The following is a 23,925-nucleotide window of genomic DNA, read 5'->3' on the forward strand; positions in this document are numbered from 1 at the left end:
TGATGATTATATCTACCCTAATGCAATATTCAACAGTTTTATAAAACATATTTTGAGTTAAAAAATAATTTTTTGTTCTTTTATGTGTGTCACACCATAGGACATTATGTCACACTAAAGGACAGAAATGGTAGTTGTTGGATTAAAGAGAAAGTAAGAGATATTACATTCAAGCATTTTTATTTAACTGAATGAAAGATGAATGAAATTTTTTAATATAATTGTTGCATTTTTCAAAGCAACATTTAAACTATTTACTTTCTTCATCGTTCTCTTAGGATCTCCTCCCTTCTGTGTGGATCCCTGTTAATTTTCTCTCTATACTTTCGTGCTCTCTCTCTCCCAGTCATTTTTCTCCCTCAATTCTTTCTGTCCAAAAATGAAAGAATCCAAAGAATGAAGGACCACATTTTATACTTCAGTAGTTTGCATGTAAATGTAATCTTCAATAGAGTAAAGCATATTTGGCCTGCTGTCCGATATTGGAGGGCTCGGAGCTCCAGACTCGACTTGAGTCCTGATTACACCAATCCCCCCCCACCCCGGATTTTACTTACTTGGGAGCAGTTTACACGACAACGTTTTCAACTAAAAATGGAAAACTTTTTATGCGTTTTGTCTGGTCGTTTACATGACAACGGCGTTTTGGGGCCTGAAAATGCAAACTTTTGAAAATGGGTTTCAAAGTGCGCGTTTTTGAAAACGATGCCGTTATCGTCTCCGTGTAAACATACAAAAACGATGACGTCATGCGCATGCCTATTACGTGTTCATTCTATAGGCATGCACGTGACTGCTTCAAAACAACTCGCAAGACATTCAAAACTACAGTGGCGGACTACAGGACTGTGTTTGTGTTGCTCAAGATTAAGTTTATTGACGCTTCTCCAGCAAAGTGTAAATTTACTACATCACTACTACGGCCAGCGATCGCCATCTTCATTGTTTGTATTCACCGCTCTGTGGAAGAATGCTTATGTGCCCAGGCGCATAGTGTTTCTTTACAAAGTGACATCGCCAACTGCTGGCCTGGCATGCATAATACAGCGTTTTTTGTCGTTTTCGCGGATCCGTGTGAACAGGGATCGTTTTGAAAACGTTGTCGTCTGTACGCGAAACTTTTCAAAAACACAAAGGAAAACCTTTACAGTTTTTTGTATATCGTTGTCGTGTAAACGTACCCTTAGATGAATAGTGAATATTTGAAAATAGGTGGAGATGGGGAGGAGGCGGGATGCCAAGAAAATCTGTCATGGAAAGCAGGTAAGCTGCAGCTTATATACTCCTGCTCGCGGGCTGTGATTTGTCAGATTAAAATTGGCATGCTCCTCCCGAAACTCTGTTAATTAACTTTTATAACTATTTATTTTCATGACACTCAATCATCATACATCATATCATCACTATTACAGTACAAATGTTCTGCAAAAACAGCAGAAAATAGTTTAATTATTGCAATTAAAACTGAAAATGGTAAAAAAACAACAACAAAAAAACAAACATTTGTTACATTTTATTTAATTATTTAAAATGCTTCTTTAATAGACCTTGTCCTCTTGTGTGACATGTTTGTCCTCTGGTGTGACAGTACAGCTGACACACCAAAGGATGTTTCAGCATTTGTGTGAGTTAATGACCTTGATATTCTTAGCTAACATGTCATTAGCAGTTAGCAAGACACATTTGCACAATTTGCCATAATTATGCAGTTTAACATAGTTTTTAGTAAAAAACATATATATAATTTAGGGGTGTCACACCAAAGGACAACAAAACGTAAACACTTTTAGAGCTTTGAAACAAGTTAAATATTTGAACAATTTAGAGACAAAAACTTACTATGTGCACATGTCCTGGCCTTGGGGTTATAGAAATGAAATAAAGTTGTCCGTGGAACTGCCAGATTTAAAATGAGGATATGGTGTCACACCAGAGGACTTGGTTTTCAGTGACAAAATGTATCAACTTCCTACACTTTTAGACATATATTTTGCTTATATAAACTCAGCAAAAAAAGGAACGTCCTCTCACTTTCAACTGCTTTTGTTTTCAGCAAACTTAACATGTGTAAATATTTGTATGAACATAAAAAGATTAAACAACTAAGACATAAACTGAACAAGTTTCACAGACATGTGACTAACAGAAATGGAATAATGTGTCCCTGAACAAAGGGGGGGGTCAAAATCAAAAGTAACTGTCAGGACTGCACCAGATTTGCCAGTTCTTGCTGTGAGATGTTACCCCACTCTTCCACCAAGACACTTGCAAGTTCCTGGACATTTCTGGGGGAATGGCCCTAGCCCTCACCCTCCGATTCAACAGGTCCCAGACGTGCTCAATGGGCTTGAGATCCGGGCTCTTCGCTGGCCAAGGTAGAACACTGACATTCCTGTCTTGCAGGAAATCACACACAGAACGAGCAGTATGGCTGGTGGCATTGTCATGCTGGAGCGGCATGTCAGGATGAGCCTGCAGGAAGGGTACCACATGAGGGAGGAGGATGTCTTCCCTGTAACATACAGCATTGAGATTGCCTGCAATGACAACAAGCTCAGTCCGATGATGCTATGACACACCGCCCTAGACCATGTCGGACCCTCCACCTCCAAATCAATCCCGCTCCAGAATACAGGCCTCGGTGTAACGCTCATTCCTTCGACGATAAATGCGAGTCCAACCATCACCCCTGGTGAGACAAAACCGTGACTCGTCAGTGAAGAGCACTTTTTGCCAGTCCTGTCTGGTCCAGCGAAGGTGGGTTTGTGCCCATAGGCGACATTGTTGCCGGTGATGTCTGGTAAGGACCTGCCTTACAACAGGCCTACAAGCCCTCAGTTCAGCCTCTCTCAGCCTATTGCAGACAGTCTGAGCACTGATGGAGGGATTTTGCTTTCCTGGTGTAACTCGGACAGTTGTTGTTGCCATCCTGTCCCTGTCCCGCAGGTGTGATATTCGGATGTACCAATCATGTGCAGGTGTTGTTACACGTGGTCTGCCACTGCGAGGATGATCGGCTGTCCTTCCTGTCTCCCTGTAGTGCTGTCTTAGGCATCTCACAGTACAGACATTGCAATTTATTGCCCTGGCCACATCTGCAGTCCTCATGCCTCCATGTAGCATGCCTAAGGCACGTTCACGCAGATGAGCAGGGACCCTGGGCATCTTTCTTTTGGTGTTTTTCAGAGTCAGTAGAAAGGTCTCTTTAGTGTCCTAAGTTTTTATAACTGTGACCTTAATTGCCTACCGTCTGTAAGCTGTTAGTGTCTTAATGACCATTCCACAGGTGCATGTTCATTAATTATGGTTCATTGAGCATGAAAGACAAGCATGAAAGACATTGTTTATACCCTTTGCAATAAAGATCTGTAAAGTTATTTGGAGTTTTACAAAATTATCTTTAAAACACAGTGTCCTGAAAAAGGGACATTTCTTTTTTTGCTGAGTTTATATATATATATATATATATATATATATATATATATATACCTATATATATATATATACCCTCCTTTTTTTTTTTTTTTTGTGTAGTTATAAGCCTTTAATTTTGGGTATGCCACTGAAACAGGAAATCTTTAAAATCACCTTCAGAGCTTAAAGGGTTAAAAAAATGGCTCTTAAGGGTCATTTAGTCAGGAATCGGACTACACTGATTGTGTTGTATGTTTTGCTCTTAAGATTTGAAAGAACAACCTCATTATAGTCATTCGTTCAGGAATTAGTTCGAGAATCAGAGAGCACTTGCAAGCCACCTTTTTACCCAAATATCCTTAAGGGAATATTCTGGGTTCAATACAAGTTGAGCTCAATTGACAGCATGTGTGGCATAATGTTGATTACCACAGCAAAAAAACTCGACTTGTCCCTCCTTTTCTTTAAAAGAAAAAGCAAAAATCTTGGTTCCAGTGAGGCACTTATAATGGAAGTGAATGGGGGCCAATTTTTTTTATGTTAAAATACTTTTTCAAAAGTATAACCACAAGACATAAAGGACATGTGTGTAAACATGATTTTAGTGTGATAAAATCACTTCCTAACCTTTTCTGTGTAAAGTTTAAACAACTTTATAGATCAAATAATACAGAAGTTTTAACAGAAGAATTAATGCAAGTGCTTTTATACAATTATAACATGTTCCCCAGCTCTGTATTCGTTTAATATGACATGGGCTATTGTGGGAACTCGTCAAAGGGGTTTTCTGTTCCCCAACACTGCTGTATGGCTTTCAAAATAATAGGCCTACGCTTGAGGGACTTATCAAATGGTTGGAGTCATGGAATCACCTTTTACCTCATAACTCACTTATCAATTCATAACCACAAAATCTATATTTACTTTTTTTATTTTGTGGTGCAAAGGCCACATTTACCTTGCTTTTGAAACTGAACCACAGAGAACATTGGTTTTTAATATTATGGCATGCAGCAATAAAGACCTTCAAAATAAAATAAAATAATAACCACTATTTTTATGTTTATATAGCTATTTTGAAGCCTTGTTCCAATAATTTAAAAAAATGGATAGTATTTATGAAATATTTTAACTTGAAACGGGTCAAATTTGACCCGAACACAATAGGAGGGTAATGTGTGTTAACAGAATATCGACCTGGGGAACTTAGGACCCTGGGAACATATGACCTGGGGAACTTAGGACCCTGGGAACATAGATACGCTCCCCTCTCTGACACCACTGCTTTGGCTGCCCCCCCAGTGTGCCACCACCCCACTCACAGAATTTGGAATTTGGGTGCCACCACAAACTGATCACGGCAGAGACATCTAATAATATCTGAACAAAACTCCCTGTATTAGGTACAAGTGACTTCTTAACTGGTATCCAACACAGTGACGGAGTTCAGGACCCATCACATGTACTACGCATTGTGCAACAGACACAGCACTGATCCGGCGGGGCTACGTGACCAAGATGTTACATTTGGCCCACTCTCCCCTTCTGACATTCCCCTCCAACAAAAACCATGGGATCTGTGTGGTCTTACCACAGTGATTTTTGTATCCTCTTCTAATGGCCCAAAACAAATACAACATATAGGAATAAAGATCATCCCAAATGCACAATGAATGCACTTAAATAGGATGTAGAATAATAGTGCAGGTCTTCCTGCCCACCCTCCTACTTCAAGGTATCTTCATACTGCATGCAATCCTGATTTGTTTTTCAGATCGGATCTTGATGAACAAAGCTTAAGTCAAATCAGCTAACCACTGGGGTACCACAAGCTTCAGTGCTCGGCCCTCTTCACTTCTTGATACATGCAACATCAAAAGGCCCTTTTAATGAGCCACATTGCTTTTCCTACTGACGTTACACCAGTGACACACAGCTATCATTCGAACCTGATGACTAAACATTCTTTCACAAATCTCTGTTAGAGGGAACACCACCTTCAACTCAACAAAGAAAAACCAGAGCTGGTTGTCATCACAGTCAACTAGCAACCTGGGGCCTCATTTATAAAGACATCCAAAGAATGATCCTATAGGTCAACATAGGACAATTTAGAAATTGTCCTAAGAACGATTTATAAAATGTCTGTGCATACAACATTTTCCTAACCATCCCCTTTTATAAACCGAAAATCATCTAAAAATCATGCACTCATTCACGTGCGTTATCTCCATGTGTAAAACAGCCACAAACATCCTAATATGGTGAGACAGAATACAAATGGCAAGGTTCTCTAAAAAGCGTAACTGTACTATATTTAGCCTATTCAACATCTATTCAGCGACTCATTTTAATACTGTAAATGCACATCATTCTTCAACCAAGGTGGTTTTCTTGTTAAACATTCATTCCAAAAAGAGGTTTACAAGCTCTTGAACATACAATGAAATATGCATTTTATATGGTTATCATATTCAGTACATCTTGTTTGTAACAGCAAAAGGACCTTGAGCAGTGTTATTTAATTCCATGTTATTACATTTGTAAATGGCTGGAATTAAAAATAAACTTGAAATGATAAATTCAGGGAATGCAGTATTAGTGTATAGTAAAAGACTACCTTTGGGCTATTAAGGCCTTCCATGACATGCTCTTCTGGATGGGCAGAGATTCAAGTCTATCGCAGGCACCCACATCCTTCCCTTTATCTTCCCAAACAGAAGTCTGTCTCCCTGGCTGTCTCACCAGCCCCTTTGATGATGGCTGCTTTCCTTGAACAAGAATACCCAGCTCCTGAGAGCACAATGTATGATTCTTTAGATGACTTAAATAGCAAAAAGTGTCCAAATGTTATAATTCCTTGTGAAAAAAAAAACAAGAAAAAAAAAAAAAAACAGTTAAATGCAAAATTACTGTTAAAGGTTTAAATTAGATGATATGATAAAAGAAGACACCTTGCTGTATTGAACAAACAAATGTATTGTGTCAAAGTACAGCATACCACAGTCCGATAACTCAAGTACATTCTTTCATTTTACTCTACAGTAATTATAATCTATAATTTGTCCATTCTGCATTACAGTTTATGTACTGTACTATACTACTCACTGTATTGTGAATTGTGTTGTAAAAACCAACTATTTTGTTTATTGTACTGTCTTTAGTAAATACTGTATAGTATAAAGGGTTATTCCATGTCAAATCAAACACATTTCAGAAACTTCCCCAGCTGAAATTTGATTTTGTTAATACTTTTTTTAATGAAGGAATATAATCATAAATGATGATGAAAGCCAAAAAATGTAATTCCATGGATCATGGATTTTCACAGACCAGTCCATTTTTTTTATAGAGGGGGCGTCAAAAGGAAAATCAACCAACAAAACAAATGTCTAAAGGCCCCGTTATACTTCCTGAAAAGTTGTTCATTCAGCGGTAAAAAGAAGTTCTAAACAGAGTAATGTTATAATGTATGCGAACATCCAGACACTCGTGACACCTCTGTGGGAAGTGTTTAGAAGTACATTTAAATATGAGGATGCTACATGTAAAGCCTAAACTAATGTGACATTAAAATGTGTTATCAATGACTTTATGCCTCATTCTGAGTAGAATGCACATGAGCTCGGTAAAAGACGCTGTTTTAACCACTCGATAGTGATTTAAAATAATATATATGCAGTAGATCATTTTTAATCTGTCTTGTTTAAGATCTGAATTGATGACGTTAATGCGCCAACAAGCTATACGCAGCCATAACATGTACTGATTACTCTCTGTTACTGTAATTTATGATGACACTGATACTACTGCAAAGATGGGTGAATAAAAGTGTTAATGTGCAAAATACAGACAAAAGAATGATGATAGAGGCATATTGTACATTGGGCAGATGTGTGAATGGCGCTGCAGATGGCACATAAGTGAAAGTGCACTTGAGAGTATTTGAGTAGATTTGATTCCTTTTGTAGACTAATTAAACAAAACAAAAACTGCATGACATGGTCTTGGAAAACGTTTCTTAAGCGAATGATCGTGATGTAGGTAAGTTTACACCAGCTCGCTAATGGTAAATGGTAAATGGTCTGCACTTATATAGCGGCTTTGTTAACCTTAGCAGTTCCAAAGCGCTTTACACTGTGACTCATTCACCCGTTCACACACACACTCACACACCAATGACGGCAGAGCTGCCATGCAAGGTGCTAGCCTGCCATTGGAAGCAACCTACTAATGACATGGACCAATGGCAGTAAGAAGGTGTTTTCCTAATTTTTCCTAAAAGGCTGCCCAGGTGTGCTGTTACAAACCACTGAAAAGTAATTTGTTTGTTCTTCAATTTTTACGAAGTATATCACGGCGTTAAAGTACAAATAATGTTGAAACTAGAAATGTATCTTTTTTTAATTAACATTTTTTTTCCACTTTTGGACTGTTGGCATAGAATGTAACAAGGCGAGCTAAAGTTAACTGATTTGAGTAATTTGCCAACTCATCTCTGTGTAAACAATATAAATAAATAATAACATTGCCACATTTAAAAACATTTTTTTTTTTACCTATAGCTTTGCTCCAAATTCATAGGTGAGAATTGTCATTTTGACCCCCCTCTACAAAATAATTGATTATTAAGTAAATATTGATCCATGGCCTTTAACATAGGCTTTTTTAATCATCTAAGTTTATCTTTCACCAGTAAAATAAATTATGATATGAACAAAATTTTTAGCCAGGGACATATGATTGAGTTGACACAGAATGACCCTATAGCACCTAATGCTGAATATTTGTACTGTATTGTTACTATGCATGTTGCATATCTGTACATACAGTTTCCGCAAGACCAGTGGTGTGGTGTGACGATAAAGACTGTATTCTTTTCTAGAGTGAAGGTCAAGTGAGACTACAGCTCATACTTGCTCTCAGCTTATAGCAGACTGCTGCTGCTGCTTGACGTTCTGCTTTGATCTTGCCAGACCCGAACCCTCAGTCTCATTCTCATTGGCCAGTGAAGTGTGACTGTGGCACTCTGAAAACAACAACATGCAGAGAAACCTTGAAGAACCCATCAACAGGAGAGTGGCCAAAAACAAGATCTGTGAGGTGTATAAAATTTATTGAAAGACAATCAAGCTAGTAAGTAGAAGCAGGGCCGTTTCTAGGCACAGGCGAACTAAGCGGTCGCCTAGGGCGCCACCTGCTGGGAGGGCGCCAAAGAGGAGGCCTCTGCCATAACACCCCCTTTTTTCCTCATTAAAAAAGTTTAGCTCCTAATGACTTGAATTGTAATTTTGCAATATATGTGGGAAATCATGAGTAGGAATGAAGATTCCAGTCATATCAGTGACCTTATAAAAGCTGTTTTATTCTACATGGAGAGGGTCCACACATGGGGGCTGCCATGTTAAGATCACATGACCAACTGAATACTACTCGCTTAATCTCAGTAACCGTCCTGTTATTGGACACTTTCACTCACTGATTAAAGTTATCATGGCTGACTGTGAATACTACATTTCTACAATGACAAATTGCACAAATCTTTTCTAAAATGGAAGCAGCGATTATTAAAACGTCAAAGTGAGGGGACATTTTAGAAATAGTAATACGATTATTTAAAATGTTATAAAATCACCAGGATATGATAGGAACACCACAAACTCCAACACATGAAATTATCAGACATTTTGCAAAATAGATGAAAATTAATAAGAATGAATGAATGAACTCAACATGCACTCCTCAGATCAACCATCACTTACAAAGACCTCAGAATGACCAGTTTTCAAAATGTAACTTTTAACAATGGATAAACTGCATTTGCACTACAGAATACAAATGAAGGCGCTTTTTACTATTTACTCGCATGTCACTGTGACTTCCCCATCAGTGCAGCTGAATTGGATGTGTTGAGAGGGGTCAGACAGTCCCAGTAATCTGGACAGTGTGGTGTACAGCAGGTTCTTTGGTTCAGGAAACACTTTGAGAAGATCAGGATGACCTGTACAGAGATATATGGGATATGCAGTTTGTCAGCGATAGTTAACTTGACATGAAGCATTTAACGCATGATGTGTTTGTATTCTCTGATGTTACATCACTTACCTTCGTTTACTGTTTCTGGCAGAGAATGGCGATGTTTATGAAAGACACCAGCTTTAGTCCTATACCGACTGACAAAAGTCCAATGTGAGCTGACGTCATTATTAATTTCAAGAGTTTTTCTTAAGTGATCAGTGCTCGAACTCGCATGAGTGCTGTTCATGACATCGGCATGTTTAGAAGTCTTCTTTGCCACTATAAAGGCGAAACTGTTCAAACACTGAGGTATACCGCTGCCTACTGGAGAATTTAACCCTTTGCCAAAGGTGTGTATTTTTGGGGGGAATTTTGATATTTCAATCTCAGTTCCTAAAATACATCTATAATACACTGTGTACACAAAATAGTTACACTCAGGACCATAAGACCCATTAAAACCACAATATTTGATTTCAGTGCCATTAAAGCATAAAATCATGAATTCTATGATATTATGCTTTCATTCTGGAGCCCTGCCTTCAAAATGTACATTTTTAATATTTTCCACCAGATGGCACCATTTTTCATGTTTAGCCTATGGAGCAAATACATGCTTTTTTCCTATTTTCTGTTTGCTGTATTATAGAGCACTGCAGGCCAATTGAATAAATGATGCAGCTAAATTGCGTGGGTGTGTTGGTATGGATGTCAGAGTGTGTTTTGTATGTGTGTATAAATTTGTGTGAATGTGTGTAAAAAACAACAGTGCATTATGTAAACAAACTGGCATTTAAAGGGTTAAAATTGATTCTGTATATGTGTGTTCTGCTATTGATATTCAATGGTTGAATGAACAAAAAATTTTAATCATAAAAAGAAATCCACAAAATCGACTCTTCATGATAAATTATTTATTTGAGAATCTATATGTAGATTTTCAGCAGATAGATTGTTGCATTTTATTTAAAATGTAATTGCTTTTCATTTACCCTCTTTAGCCATAGCAAAAAATATCTTTGAAAATATAAACATAATATTATAGGCAATCTATAAAACAGCCGGTAAGATGGATTAATATGATACTTGCAAAAAATAATAATTTTTTAAATATTAAAAGCTCAAGATTGCTATGGAAAGGGGTGAATGCCACCCAAACCTCTTCTTTCTTTCATGGACTCAAGATGAACATACAGTATTTTACTTGAAGTTATAATTATATAAGTAATAAGCAATATAAAAAGAACAAATATGTCTTATTATTGCATACAGTATTCCAAGTGCTCACTTTTTAAATAATCATTAGTAGCCTTTTTTATGCTTTTATTTTTGCTTTTTTTCTAAAAACAATGTACAAATTGTACATCAAGAAAGAGAGAGAGAGAGAAAAAAAAACAATGTTATTTTGAATAACCATATCAAATAACCATTCACAACATATTCTATAAATAATGTGTAATTCATGAATTTACATGTTATATTTTATTTCAAATAAAGTGGAAAGAAAGTTAAGGCATCACCTCCTTTTTTAAAATATTAAATGAGATAGGACATCATACCTCGTATTTTAACAAATTTTGTTCAAAAATCAAGAATCTGAAGAAAACAATGTATCTAAATTAATGTATAATATTTTTAAGCAAATCCCATTCGTGTTCGCATCCCAGACTTTTATTATTCATTTTAAATGTTACTTTCTCCATTTGGTATATTTCCAAAATCGTTTCTCTCTAATTGTTGGGGGTTCTGGTTTAAGCCAAATTTTTGAACCTGTTTCAAAGCTGCTATTCTGATTACCCTAAATATATTTTGTTCAGCTTTATTTATTAAGGACAATGGCATTTTACCCCAAATAAGGTTTTCTGGATGTATTTCTATTGTGCACTTAAATATTAAATTAACCTGTCTAATCACTTCATTCCAATAAGTTGTCAATTTAGAGCACTCATATAGAATTTGACTGTAATGAGCCTTTCTTTCTCTCCACAATTTCTCCAACAATCCCTTTTACCAGCTGTTGTATTTACTTTGAATAACAGGTGTTATAAAAGAAAATCTCATTTGTATCTTTCAAGCAGATTCCCTCCAAACACTGGATTAAGAAGTATGGAATGTATTATATGATATTTCTTCTTAGTCTTGCTGACTCATTTTTATTTTTAATTCATCCTCCCACATACATATCATTTTATTCAGAGTGTCCTGTATATCTCTTTAAAATTCCTAACATTTTTATTGGATTATTTGTATTATATAATTTATTAATGGATGCATTTCCTTTTTTATTTCTTTTACTTTAACTTCTGTTAATAAATATCGTCTTACCTGTAAATAATTCAATAAATTGTGAATTTGGAAGTTTTTTTGCTAGCTTTAAAAAGGTATCCATTCCTTTATCAGTGAACAGTTGGTGATATCGTTTCACGTTTATCGGCCCAAAACTTCAATGAATTATCTAATCTATTTGACATGAAATCAGGATCTTTAGTAATGTCTTGTAATTTAAAAGTATCTTTTTTATTATTTTTTTCTAACCAAAGACTAAAAGTACTATTAATACAAATATTATCTATTGATTTAAATGTGTTGCTTTGTTTGGGTAGGAACAGGGATATATTAATAGATTCCACCATTTGATATATTTCCATCTTCCTCCATTTCACTTTAGATTCTGCATTCATCCAACTCAATATAGGTTGAATTTGGGCAGCTTTATAATAATTTATCAAATTTGGGAATTCTAGTTCTCCAAGCATTTTTGACAACATAAGAATTAATTCTAGGTTTCCTATTATCCCATATATATTTACAAGTATATTTACATATTTAGTTTATTCCATTGTCTAAAAACACTTTTTGATATATTAACTGGTAGATTTTGAAAAAGAATATTCATCTTTATAGTCTCTATTAGTTTTGTAATCAATAGTAGCCTATATTTATTTGTAATAGTTTTGTTAGATATATAAAGATTTCAATTCAAATAAATATAAAAGATTTTATATTTGAAATAAAATGAATAAGCCTGTTGTAACGATGTTGCTGGCACTGGCAATGATGATGACGATGAAGTAAAGAACCCAAGTGCAAATTTGTTCCAACTCGTGATATCTAAAGCCCTAACTACAAACATGAATGAAACATAAACAAACTTAACTTGACATAAGCTTGACTTTGACATAAACTTGACTTGACATAAACTTGAATTCACAACCAAAGTTACAGTCAACAAACAATACCTGACATTGGACAATAGAAAACATGAGGGTAAACAAAAGACAGGGCATGGAGCATGGGATCAGGGCAACATCTGTGGAAGGTGGAGCCATGAAAGACTCGAGGGGCGGAGCCTTGAGACTTGAAGGGAGGAGCCATGGAAGGCGGAGCTGTGTGAGACTTGAAGAGTGATACCATGGAACTTGGTGCCCAGAGAGTAGCTGACGACTCGAAGGACCATGGTGGAGCTGGAGGTTCGGAGAACCGAGGTAGTGCCCAAGGCTCGGAGGACCGAGGTGGAGCTGGGGGATTGGAGGATAGAGGTGGAGTCGGTGGGACTGAGGACCAAGGCAGAGCCGTAGGGATGGAGGTCCCTGGTGGAGCCGCAGGCTCGGATTGACGAAACGTAGCTGTGGGATTGGAGAGCTCAGGCGAAGCCAGGTTATCGACTGACCAAGGCAGAGCTAGAGAGACAAGGGACCCCGGTGAAGCCAATTGGCCGAAGGACCAGGGTGGATCCGAAGGGACATAGAGCCAAGGTGAGACTGAGGGCTTGGCGAACCAAGGCGGAGCCCAGGGCTCGGAGGGTCTAGGCGAATTCGGAGGGTCGGAAATTCCCCTTGTCTGATCCTGAGGAATTATCCATAGGGTGGGTACAAGGGCAGGAACCATCTCCAGGTCCACTAGCTCAGATGTGGATATGACATGGAGCAGGCTCAGGCGTGGCTGTGACATGGCATGGAGCAGGCTCAAGCGTGGCTGTGACATGGCATGGAGCAGGCTCAAGCATGGTTGTGACATGGCATGGAGCAGGCTCAGGCGTGGCTGTGACATGGCATGGAGCAGGCTCAGGCATGGCAGTGACATGGAATGGAGCAGGCTCAGGCGTGGCGGTGACATGGCATGGAGCAGGCTCAGGCGTGGCAGTGATATGGCATGGAGCAGGCTGAAGCTTTGCTGTGACATGGCATGAAGGAGGCTGAGGATCCGGGGCAAAAGATGGCGCTAGCTCAGCGACCATGACGTGGAACTCTGGCTCGGCAGCCATGACGTGGAACTCTGGCTCGGCAGTCATGACGTGGAACTCTGGCTCGGCGGCCATGACGTGGAACTCTGGCTCGGCATCCACCTCCCCCACAGTGAACGTGGAACCAATAATCTGCAGGGCGAGGTCGATATATTGAGCCAGGCTGTGGGTACTCTGACCGCCTGGCATCAGAGAAGAGAATCGGAAACAGTCCATGTGGGCCACCTCATTAAAATCCACCCTGCAGGCCAGAGCGCAGAATTCCTCCACATAATCCTCCAGGGGATGATTCCCCTGGTGAAGTCAAAGAAGCTGGATTTCTAGGTTCATATTGTGGTCAGGTATTCTGTAATGATGTTGCTGGCACTGACAATGACATAGACGATGACGATGAAGTAAAGAAAGTGCAAATTTATTCCAACTCATGATATCCAAAACCCTAACTACAAACATGAATGAAACATAAACATAAACTTGACATAAGCTTGACTTTGACATAAGCTTGACTTTAGCAGAGAGGTCAGTCCTGCTGAGTGAATCGTGTTCTCTCACACGATTGGTTGTGCACTGCAAACGTCACTCATTCATGTGCACGAGCATTTTCGGTCATAATTCAGCATCCACACCAACTGACAGTTCAGAGTGCAGTGTTTTATGTCTGTATATTATAGTTATATACCATTTATATTTATATACCATAACAGTGTGTGCGCAATCTTTGCAAACTTGCCGCCGGCAGAGCGCCGGTACGAGAAACCGAATATCGAAACTAAAACTACCTTTACCCCGCTCTTGGAGCCTAGGTGTGTGGGATTTGCTCATTATGGAAAATATGCTAAAGAAAGTTCATGAATGCTCGTTTATCAAAAGCTCGACCAGGGAATTTAAAGTCGGCATTTACACATAGCCTTAACATTTGTACGATAATAAAAAGGCACACAAAACTGCAGCGTATACAACCCAGTAGGTAAAGGATACCAATATTCCCATTCAAAATGGATGTCTAAATGATCTGAGCTTGAAATTAGTACTGTTTGCTGCCATGTAATATTGTCTTATATTAAATATTAAATGTAATAATATCTACCAATTTATTTATTTTTTATTATTATTTATCATTTGTTATTTACTGTTGTAGCTGTTATAATTCACTGGCATGAATGCTCATCTGTCTTGGATGCACATATACAGATTTAACGTATATACAGGTGATTCTCCAGTGCAATGTGGACCACCAGTGCCCAACTGATCAGCAGCACTGCATGGTACCACTTATAAATGAATAAAACAAGTTGTGTGGCACAAAGAAGGATAACTGTGAAAAGACATTTAGCATACAGAGTGAGGGATTAATTTGAATAAACATCTCAATGTATGTATGTGTGTGTGTGTGTGTGTGTGTGTGTGTCGCTCTTATCAATTGATTCACGTTGCAATGATTGTCCTAATACTGAATCGCATGAAGACGAAACCCTGTCTGCATTCAGTGAACATTTAACGGTTATTTGTAGGCACTGTGTCTGACTATTCAAAATAAAATAAAATCACTTTTATTGTCACACAACCCTATACACAAGTGCAATAGTGGGTGAAAGTCTTGGGTGCAGTTCCGAACAACATAGCAGTCATGACAGTGATGAGACATATACCAATTTACAATAAACTTCAGATTTACACAACAACATTTACATATCTAATATACACAATTACACAACACAATATACAAATAATAACATACAATGTACAGTATACAATGCACACAATATAGAATACACATTATACAATAAAAATAGTATATATAGTATATATAAAATGTACAGTAGGTTGTATTGTCAGTTGCCAGTGTGTTGTTAAGAGAGAATATAATATAATAATAATATAATTTATGACAGTCCAGTGTGAGATAATAAGATTAATAAAGTGCAGTGCTGATGTATTTTGATCATGAGAGATCAAGAGTTCAGAAGTCGGATTGCTTGGGGGAAGAATCTGTCATGAAGTCGCTGGTGCAGGTCCTGATGCTGCAATACCACCTGCCTGATGGTAGCAGTGAGAGCAGCCCATGGCTCGGGTGGCCGGAGTCTCTGATGATCCTCCGAGCTTTTTTAACACACCACCTGTTATATATGTCCTGGAAGGAGGGAAGCTCACCTCCGATGATGTGGCTGGCAGTTCGCACCACCCTTTGCAGGGCTTTGCGGTTGTGGACGGTGCTATTGCCGTACCAGGCGGAGATGCAGCCAGTCAGGATGCTCTCTACAGTGCTGGTGTAGAACCGTGTGAGGATGTGGTGGTTCATTCCAAACTTCCTCAGCCGTCTCAGGAAGAAGAGGCGCTGATGAGCCTTCTTCACAACGGCCTCAGTGTGGACGGACCATGTGAGTTCTTCAGTGATGTGGACACCTGGATGCTGCTGACTCTCTCCACCGGTGATCCTTTGATGGTGATGGAACAGTGTTCTCTGTCTTTTCTCCTGAAGTCCACCACAAGCTCCTTTGTCTTGCTGAGGTTGAGGGAGAGGTTGTGCTCCTGACACCAGCGTGTCATCATTGTCAGTGATCAGACCTACCACCGTCGTATCATCAGCAAACTTAATGATGGCATTGGAGCTATGTGTTGCCACACAGTCATGTGTGTACAGGGAATACAGGAGTGGGCTGAGAACACAGTCCTGCGGGGCTCCAGTGTTGAGGGTCAGTGATAAGGAGATGTTGCTGCCCATTCTAAACACCTGGCGTCTGCTTGACAGGAAGTCCAGGATCCAGCTGCACAGCGAGCTGTTTAAGCCCAGAGCCCGGAGTTTCTCATCAAGCTTGGAGGGCACTATGGTGTTGAATGCTGAGCTGTAGTCTACAAACAGCATTCTCACATAATTGTTCCTTTTTTCCAGGTGGGAGAGAGTAGTGTGTATTGTAGATGCAATAGCATCATCAGTGGAGCGGTATGCAAACTGCAATGGGTCCAGTGAGGGAGGCAGCACAGAGCAGGTGTAATCTCTGATTAGTCTCTCAAAGCATTTGCTGAGGATGGGGGTCAGAGCAACAGGACGCCAGTCATTTAAGCAAGTGATTTTGGATTGCTTTGGTACAGGCACAATGGTGGACGTTTTAAAGCATGTGGGGACCACAGACAAGGAGAATAAATGGTAAAGAATTTAAAATTAACTGAGACGATTTCATCTGAACAATTAAACAGCAGAGAACTTTTATTCTGTCTCATAGCATTGAGGAAGACAACGGTGCAGGTTGACCAATCAGAAGAACGAGGTGTTTCAGGTCCACCCATGTGTGCGAATGAAATAATCAAGCCATATATTAGTGAAATCAAATAATCAAAACGCACAGTATCCCGTGGCTATTTTTCCAGTGTCCTAATTTTAACTTGAGCATTACATCGAAATTACAAAAACAAGTCATTATTTGTTTTTTAATTTTGGTTTTGTAAACGAATAATGAAATAGCATGTCGTTTTTTTGTTTTTCCGATTTTGAATTCCTAACTGAATATGAAATAAACTAATGATATGCGGATTTTGTAGAGTTCACATCTGATCATTTATTTATCCTTATTTATGGAATTTTACATTATTTTAGGGGGTGTGATGGTAACAGTGTTGACATATCCGTAACTTAAAGACACAATTTTAATATATTATGTCCATAAAAATTTTGAGAGAAAACAAATACTAATAATTGGCCCTCATTTTCTTTAAAAAAAACAATTTCAATCAAAATGTGCATATTTGCTCATGCCCAAAGAGAAAATGGGAAATGGCCACAAGGCCAAAATGCAACCTCATTAAAGACAGACGATAACAACAAAAAACACTTAAAAATAAAATTACTGGATTGTTGATGTGTTAAGAATATTGTCTTTAAAAGTTTAAAATATCTGATATTCTTAAAGTCATTGTTTACACCTGTTAATTAGGGAGACAAAAGATTTCAGACAGAACAGTTTCTCCCCTGACAACATTTGAAATCAAGGAATTGCAATAATAATATCAATGTTGTGTTAACGTGTTTAATGCTAAAACATAATGTGTGCTAATGTGTACAACAGAAAAATCAATTTACTGACCATAGCTAGTAAAGTCAAAAATAAGACAGTGTTGAGCTGCATTTTCCTCCTCCAGATCTCCAAACAGTTTATGATAACTGAGCTCAGGAGTGCATTTGATTAATAAATAATATTCCACTATCTCAAACTGGAACGTATGATTTTTAGATGTGACAAGTGATTGGCATCCTTCAGCTAAACTGAACTCAGTTTAAGATGAAGTGTGGGTGTAGTAGCACGTGTTACTTCACCAGCTTTGTTGCATGCGAGCATACCTGGCTGTTCAAAAAGCCGAATTATCCGCATTCAAACCTTAGTCATCCAAATTTATAAAATAATAATAATAATAATAATAATAAAAGCATAATTGCTTAGATGTATTATTTCAAAAGATATGAGCTTGACATACAAGAGGAAATCCACTGCATTAATCTATATAAAATGTTTTTAACAGTGACTAATTATACAGTCAAATAGGAGTTATTGTTATATCAGTAATATACTGCTGAATGACGATAATGATAAGCTGTATTCAGAAAAAAAATAAAATCTTTATCAGTAGTTCCTATCTGTTTTGTTTCCAGGTACTCTAAAAGATGAATATATATATATATATATATATATATATATATATATATATATATATATATATATATCACACGAGCAGGAGTGCTATATGGCCCTAAATCAGCACTGCTGTGATTTGGCCACAGGCAGAGTGCTGTAGGTAATCACAGCAGTGCTGATTTAGGGCCATATAGCACAACTGCTAGTGTAATATCGCTTATATACAACAATTCAAAGAACAAGTACATTTGAAAAAATTAGGAAAAGTTGATGATGCTGTAGTCTGTTAGTCAGCTTTCTGAAGATAATGTCATTATGGTGAAATTCATCCTATTTTCTCATGGAAAAGTAGCCATCCAAGCGGGGGTATGCCTCCCAATTTCGCGGTATATTCGCGCAAGAGTCTTTCACTATAGAAACTGTAATCTCCTCTGCCATTTTGAACAGTATTTTCTCTCCAATGTGGAAAGTCCAGTACGAGGTAAGCACCTTGAGTTTGTGTAATAAATCAATCTGTTGTGTCTCTCAGCTGTGATGAGCCGTAATGCTGAAGTTGTTAGTTTAAAGCCATTTAAAGCTATTTCCTAGCTTTAGTATTGTAGTAGTAATACAAGCGATCACGGAGTGCTGTTGAATGAAAACACTGACTGACGCTGACTCACTTCACGTCACCAACTGGCTCATATTACACACAAAAATGGTCTTTTGCCTCCACCTGCTGGCTAAAACATTTAATGTCACAATATTAAATGTATAGAGACAGTTATAGAGATAGTTCTTAACACATCTGCACTGCTCTTACACTTTAGTTTAGAATGGCATGAACACAAGCGGAGTGCTGATGGTGTGAGACATAAGTACTCATGGAACGTCTCTCGTCCAATCAGATTGGAGGACCGGAACTAACTGTTGTATATATATATATATATACACTGGTGGCCAAAAGTTTGGAATAATGTACAGATTTTGCTCTTATGGAAAGAAACTGGTACTTTTATTCACCAAAGTGGCATTCAACTGATCACAATGTATAGTCAGGACATTAATAATGTGAAAAATTACTACTACAATTTGAAAAAAAATGTAACTACTTCAGAGTTCTCATCAAAAAATCCTCCACATGCAGCAATGACATTTCACCCCATGCTTCCTGTAGCACTTGCCATAGATGTGGCTGTCTTGTCAGGCACTTCTCACACACCTTACAGTCTAGCTGATCCCACAAAAGCTCAATGGGGTTAAGATCCATAACACTCTTTTACAATTATCTGTTGTTCAGTGTCTGTGTTTCTTTGCCCATTCTAACCTTTTCTTTTTGTTTTTCTGTTTCAAAAGTGTCTTTTTTCTTTGCAATTCTTCCCATAAGGCCTGCACCCCTGAGTCTTCTCTTTACTGTTGTACACGAAACTGGTGTTGAGCGGGTAGAATTCAATGAAGCTGTCAGCTGAGGACATGTGAGGCATCTATTTCTCAAACTAGAGACTCTGATGTACTTATCCTCTTGTTTAGTTGTACATCTGGCCTTCCACATCTCTTTCTGTCCTTGTTAGAGCCAGTTGTCCTTTGTCTTTGAAGACTGTAGTGTACACCTTTGTATGAAATCTTCAGTTTTTTGGCAGTTTCAAGCATTATATAGCCTTCATTCCTCAACACAATGATTGACTGACAAGTTTCTAGAGAAAGCCGTTTCTTTTTTGCCATTTTTGACCTAATATTGACCATAAGACATGCCAGTCTATTGCTTACTGTGGCAACTCAAAAACAAACACAAAGACAATGTTAAGCTTCACTGAATGAACCAAATAGCTTTCAACTTTGTTTGACATAACAGCAAGTGATTTTCTAGTATCAAATTAGCAATTTAGCATGATTACCAAAGGATAAGGTGTTGGAGTGTGTAATGGACTCGACATGGAGGCGAAGGTAGAATCCATATGCAAGAAGTTTATTACAATCAGCAGACAAATCCAAGACACAAGGCAGAGACGTAATCGTTGAAGCAGGCAAAGTAGTCATTACACAGGTAATCAGGCCAAACAGAGCAATACTTCCAAAATTAACAATGGAAAAGCATGGGTATTTATATGATGCAAACAGGAAGTCACCATAGAAGAATCAGTACAGTGTCAGTATTCAGGAGAGGGCTCCCTCTGGTGGTCGGCTGAAGGGATACCAGCCTCATTCGTTACAGAGTGATGGCTGCTTGAAATGGGCCTGTCTAGATTTGATATAAAATGACTTTTAAATAGTGATGGTGCTGTTTTTTACATCAGTAATGTCCTGACTATACTTTGTGATCAGTTGAATGCCACTTTGGTGAATTAAAGTACCAATTTCCTTCTGAAACAGCAAAATCTGTACATTATTCCAAACTTTTGGCCACCAGTGTATATTGTGGGATTATTTTGAGATATTAGGCCTATTTTAAGAACAAGATTATATATATATATATATATATATATATATATATATATATATATATATATATATATAATAAAAAGTTTTAATCCATTTTTTTGTCGTTTTGCTCTTTTTTATTTTTTATGGAGTTCTAAACAAAAGTTTAGTATGTTCATCTAATCCTGTCAATCACATTGGAAGGGTATATAAACAGCTTTGCATGTTCCTTGAGACTAAGTTTAAGGACAAATCAGTATTTAGGCAATTAAAAATGAATAATATTAAAATAATTTTTAAACAGAATTGCATTTGTGAAAACTTTATATTCAATAGATTTAAAAGCATTAGTTCTGGAAGACATCTCTAAATTTAAAAACAGAGAGTAAAATATGGCAATAAATGAAATAACATTAATTCTCTTGTCATAATTGTAAAGAAAGAATCTGTTGACTGCATACATTTTGGTTAGCCACTTTTAAACGATATTGCATATAAAAAAATTTAAATATATTTGAACTTGCACAAGCATTAAGATCAATTGGAAATGACAACATTTCACAGATTAATTAATTAATTAATTTATTGATTAATTTAATTATTTGTTTGTTTGTTTGTTTGTTTAGTTAATTAGACAGTCACTAAACAACCTTCTTTGCACTCAACACTCCGTCCTGGAGGGGGCAGAAATGCAACACACCTCCTTTGCCAACTATTATAATATGACACAAGAAGAAACGTTTGAAATTTATTAAACAGGTGAGTGAAACAGGAGTGATCCAGAGCCATCAAGAATGAATGATACGGAGGAACAAAGAGGTTGGTGTATGAGGAACATGAACAAAACAAAACTCCAGGCAATTTGGGTGGCTGTAAAATCATAGAAGTACTGAGTATTTTTGTCTTTTCCATTAAGATATCTAAACATTCGTAGAACAAGTAAAAATCTCTTGATAAGCAGAGTCTTGTTTTCAGAGAAGTGTAACACCAATAAATTGGAGGCCACTTTGACCTCTTTAAAAAACAAAAAAAAAAAAAATATATATATATATATATATATATATATATATATATATATATATATATAATTTTGAATGGAATTTTTGCAATTTACTATGTTCATTTTAGACCTGATGGAAGTGAAAGAGAAAAGTCAGCAAATGAATGAAGTGGAGGAGAAACACCTTCGGAAAAGAGCTCAAAATACAGGCGCCAAAGGTTCTTTCACCTGCTTTCAGTGTGGCAAGTGTTTCACACGCAAAGATGGCCTGAAAAGACACTCAAATATTCATACAGGAGAAAAGCCTTTCACTTGCCAACAGTGTGGAGTGAGTTTCACGCGTAAAGAAAGCCTGAAATATCACATGAGAATTCACACTGGAGAGAAGCCTTTCACATGTCTCCAGTGTGGCAAGAGTTTTCCACATCAAGCAAACCTAAGAAGGCATATGAACATTCATTCAGGAGAGAAATCACACTTCTGTTCTCTGTGTGGCAAGAGTTTCAAATGCAAAAGAGGCTTGAAAAGACACTCAAGCATTCATACTGGAGTGAAGCCTTTTACCTGTCAACAGTGTGGAGTGAGTTTCATGCGTAAAGAAAGACTGAAAGATCACATGAGAATTCACACTGGAGAGAAGCCTTTCATATGCCTCCAGTGTTGCAAGAGTTTCCCACATGAAGTAAACCTAAGAAGGCATATGAGCATTCATTCAGGAGAGAAATCACACTTCTGTTCTCTGTGTGGCAAGAGTTTCACATGCAAAAGAGGCCTGAAAAGACACTCAAGCATTCATACTGGAGAAAAGCCTTTTACCTGTCAACAGTGTGGAGTGAGTTTCATGCGTAAAGAAAGCCTGAAAGATCACTTGAGAATTCACACTGGAGAGAAGCCTTTCATATGCCTCCAGTGTTGCAAGAGTTTCCCACATGAAGTAAACTTAAGAAGGCATATGAGCATTCATTCAGGAGAGAAATCACACTTCTGTTCTCTGTGTGGCAAGAGTTTCACGCGCAAAGATGGTCTGAAAAGACACTCAAATATTCATACAGGAGAAAAGCCTTTCACTTGCCAACAGTGTGGAGTGAGTTTCACGCGTAAAGAAAGCCTGAAAGATCACATGAGAATTCACACTGGAGAGAAGCCTTTCACGTGTCTCCAGTGTGGCAAGAGTTTTCCACATCAAGCAAACCTAAGAAGACATATGAACATTCATTCACGAGAGAAATCACACCTCTGTTCTCAGTGTGGCAAGAGTTTCTTACGGTCAGCAAGTCTCAAAAATCATCTGCGTTATCACACTGGAGAAAGGCCATTTAACTGTGATCAGTGCAGTCAAACCTTTCTTCAGGCATCACACCTAAAGAGACACAAGAACGTTCATGCAAATGAGAAGTGGTACTTGTGTTCTGTATGTGGAAAATGTTTTTCACAGCACGACAAATATAAACATCACCAGAAAATACATACAAATTTGAGTGCCCATAAGTGCCTTGAGTGTGGAAAACCCTTTACTAAAGCCTGTGATCTGAAAGACCACCAAAGAATTCATTCTGGAGATGTCAGCACGCCAGGTAATAATGTATTTATTCATATTTTAAAAGCTCTGTCCAAAGTTGTCACAGTGAGCAAAGTTTCAGTGTAAATCATATGAAATTCAAATGAACCCAAAGCATTAAATCTCTTCTAAATTACTAGTTTTATCTAAAAGAACATTTGTTCAGAAAAGGTTGCATGTGTTGATGTAAAATTTTGTAGCAATTGTGTGCATGTAATTGATTAATGAAGTAACATAGCCTATAATCATCATCATAGTCCTCAAACTAGGAATGCACCGATCTGATACCTGAATGGGTGTTGGCTCCGATACTGACATTTTAAGTCGGATCATGTATCAGTCCGCCGATTAAGAACAATAAAAACATTATTAAAGTAGTCCAGGAGACTTGTTAATTTTATTCAAAGTCTCTTGAAGACAAATGATAGCTTTGTGAATCGCAAAAGGCTGCGTTTAATAAGAAAATATATTGTATGCATTAGAGGTAGACGATTAATCGGTGAAACCGATATATCACTGCAGATTTTTTTTCTCTTTCGGTACACAAAGAAAGACATTTAGAAAATAAATTCTGCTCAACATTGTCATAAAATGGCAGTTTATGGTGACCACCTCATCAAGCTTCAAAAGAATTTGGAACAGGCCAACCTGGGAAATGGAGCAGCAAGGA

At 37.7% G+C, this 23,925-nt stretch overlaps 1 protein-coding gene across 1 annotated transcript; it reads left to right on the top strand.

Moving 5' to 3' along the window:
* The first annotated feature begins 21,830 nt into the window (after nt 1–21,830).
* Nucleotides 21,831–23,342, top strand: LOC127442177 (gastrula zinc finger protein XlCGF57.1-like). The gene has a single exon (XM_051700019.1). The coding sequence runs from the start codon at nt 21,831–21,833 to the stop codon at nt 23,340–23,342; it is 1,512 nt and encodes a 503-aa protein (XP_051555979.1).
* Nucleotides 23,343–23,925: the final 583 nt, after the last annotated feature.

This window comes from Myxocyprinus asiaticus, chromosome 6 (assembly GCF_019703515.2).
Source record: "Myxocyprinus asiaticus isolate MX2 ecotype Aquarium Trade chromosome 6, UBuf_Myxa_2, whole genome shotgun sequence".
NCBI lineage: Eukaryota > Metazoa > Chordata > Actinopteri > Cypriniformes > Catostomidae > Myxocyprinus > Myxocyprinus asiaticus.

Excerpts from the sequence above, each read along its gene's own strand:
- LOC127442177 (XM_051700019.1), top strand. The coding sequence starts at position 21,831 with ATGGAAGTGAAAGAGAAAAGTCAGCAAATGAATGAAGTGGAGGAGAAA.